Genomic DNA, 2,500 nt, shown 5'->3' on the forward strand with positions numbered 1-2,500 from the left:
GATCAGAGCTGAGATCACTAACTTCATTAGAGACAGTGACAGAGACAGATCTGAGATCAGAGCTGAGAATACTAACTTCATTAGAGACAGAGACAGAGACAGATCTGAGATCAGAGCTGGGATCACTAACTTCATTAAAGACAGTGACAGAGACAGATCTGAGATCAGAGCTGAGAATACTAACTTCATTAGAGACAGAGACAGAGACAGATCTGAGATCAGAGCTGAGATCACTAACTTCATTAGAGACAGTGACAGAGACAGATCTGAGATCAGAGCTGAGAATACTAACTTCATTAGAGACAGAGACAGAGACAGATCTGAGATCAGATCTGAGATCACTAACTTCATTAGAGACAGAGACAGAGACAGATCTGAGATCAGAGCTGGGATCACTAACTTCATTAGAGACAGAGACAGATCTGAGATCAGAGCTGAGATCACTAACTTCATTAAAGACAGAGACAGAGACAGATCTGAGATCAGAGCTGGGATCACTAACTTCATTAAAGACAGAGACAGATCTGAGATCAGAGTTGAGATCACTAACTTCATTAGAGACAGAGACAGAGACAGATCAGAGATCAGAGCTGGGATCACTAACTTCATTAAAGACAGAGACAGATCTGAGATCAGAGCTGAGATCACTAACTTCATTAAAGACAGAGACAGAGACAGATCAGAGATCAGAGCTGGGATCACTAACTTCATTAAAGACAGAGACAGATCAGAGATCAGAGCTGAGATCACTAACTTCATTAAAGACAGAGACAGATCTGAGATCAGAGCTGAGATCACTAACTTCATTAGAGACAGAGACAGATCTGAGATCACTAACTTCATTAGAGACAGAGACAGAGACAGATCTGAGATCAGAGCTGGGATCACTAACTTCATTAGAGACAGAGACAGATCTGAGATCAGAGCTGAGATCACTAACTTCATTAGAGACAGAGACAGAGACAGATCTGAGATCAGAGCTGGGATCACTAACTTCATTGTGGGTGTGCTGAGATTCGCAAGAAGAGTGAAGTTACTTCTCACAGAACGCAAGCTAGCCAGCACCTGAGAGAGAGAGAGAGAGAGAGAGAGAGAGAGAGAGAGAGACAGAGAGATAAAGAGAGAGAGAGAGAGAGAGAGAAACAGAGAGAGACAGAAAAAGAGAGAGAGAGAGAGAGAGATAAAGAGAGACAGAGACAGAGAGAAAGTGAGATAAAGAGAGACAGAGAGAGAGAGAGAGGAAGAGAGAGACACAGAGAGAGTGAGATAAAGAGAGACAGAGAGAGAGTGAGACAGAGACAGAGAAAGAGAGAGACAGAGAGAGAGAGAGATATAAAGAGACAGAGAGAAAGAGAGAGACAGAGACAGAGAGAAAGTGAGATAAAGAGAGACAGAGAGAGAGAGAGGAAGAGAGAGACAGAGAGAGGGTGAGATAAAGAAAGACAGAGAGAGAGTGAGACAGAGACAGAGAAAGAGAGACAGAGAGAGAGTGAGATAAAGAGAGACAGAGAGAGAGAGAGAGAGAGAGAGAGAGAGAGAGAGAGAGAGGCTGAGAATGGAAAAGGCTGGACATGTGATACTCTTTGAGAAGGTTCCAGTTGTAATTGAAGTAATGATGGGCTTTCTTCGTTAGGTGTCCAAGAGTTTCCAAAAGTCCAGTGACCCCGTGGAATTACCTTACCTGAGCAAATGGTGTAACAATGAAGTCTTCAGCTGTGTGTCTGAGAGAGAGAGAGAGAGAGAGAGAGAAAGGGTTTAATGTATGTGCCTGTCTGCACATGGACGTGTGTATGTGTGTGTGTGTGTGCTCACGAGTGTTTATGTGTGAGAGTGTGTATGTGTGTGCGCACGCACGTCTGTGTGTGTGTGTATCGTCTACGATAACTGTTGTTTAACGATGTGCACGCTGACATTATCGAGTATGTCACTCACTTTGCAAAAACCAATCAAAAACACACCTTGAGAGTGCATGCATTCACTGTGTCATGTAGCCTAGTAGGATATAGACTACTGTGTGTGTGCAGTGAGAGTGCATGCATTCACTGTGTCATGTAGCCTAGTAGGAGATAGACTACTGTGTGTGTGCAGTGAGAGTGCATGCATTCACTGTGTCATGTAGCCTAGTAGGATATAGACCACTGTGTGTGTGCAGTGAGAGTGCATGCATTCACTGTGTCATGTAGCCTAGTAGGATATAGACTACTGTGTGTGTGCATAGGGAGTGCATGCATTCACTGTGTCATGTAGCCTAGTAGGATATAGACTACTGTGTGTGTGCAGTGAGAGTGCATGCATTCACTGTGTCATGTAGCCTAGTAGGATATAGACTACTGCGTGTGTGCATAGGGAGTGCATGCATTCACTGTGTCATGTAGCCTAGTAGGAGATAGACTACTGTGTGTGTGCAGTGAGAGTGCATGCATTCACTGGGTCATGTAGCCTAGTAGGATATAGACTACTGTGTGTGTGCAGTGAGAGTGCATGCATTCACTGTGTCATG

General features: G+C 44.0%; 1 protein-coding gene across 1 annotated transcript in view; it reads right to left on the reverse strand.

Annotated features, from left to right (window-relative positions):
* LOC115817056 (cAMP-specific 3',5'-cyclic phosphodiesterase 4C-like) overlaps positions 1 to 2,500 on the reverse strand; it is a 48,943-nt gene that overhangs the window by 23,017 nt on the left and 23,426 nt on the right. The window contains exons 6-7 of the mRNA XM_030780297.1: positions 1,682 to 1,721; positions 995 to 1,065 (exon numbers count right to left, since the gene is read on the reverse strand). Coding sequence (XP_030636157.1) covers positions 995 to 1,065; positions 1,682 to 1,721 — 111 coding nt within the window. The remainder of the gene's footprint in view (positions 1 to 994; positions 1,066 to 1,681; positions 1,722 to 2,500) is intronic.

Source organism: Chanos chanos, chromosome 7 (assembly GCF_902362185.1).
Source record: "Chanos chanos chromosome 7, fChaCha1.1, whole genome shotgun sequence".
NCBI classification, from domain to species: Eukaryota; Metazoa; Chordata; class Actinopteri; order Gonorynchiformes; family Chanidae; genus Chanos; species Chanos chanos.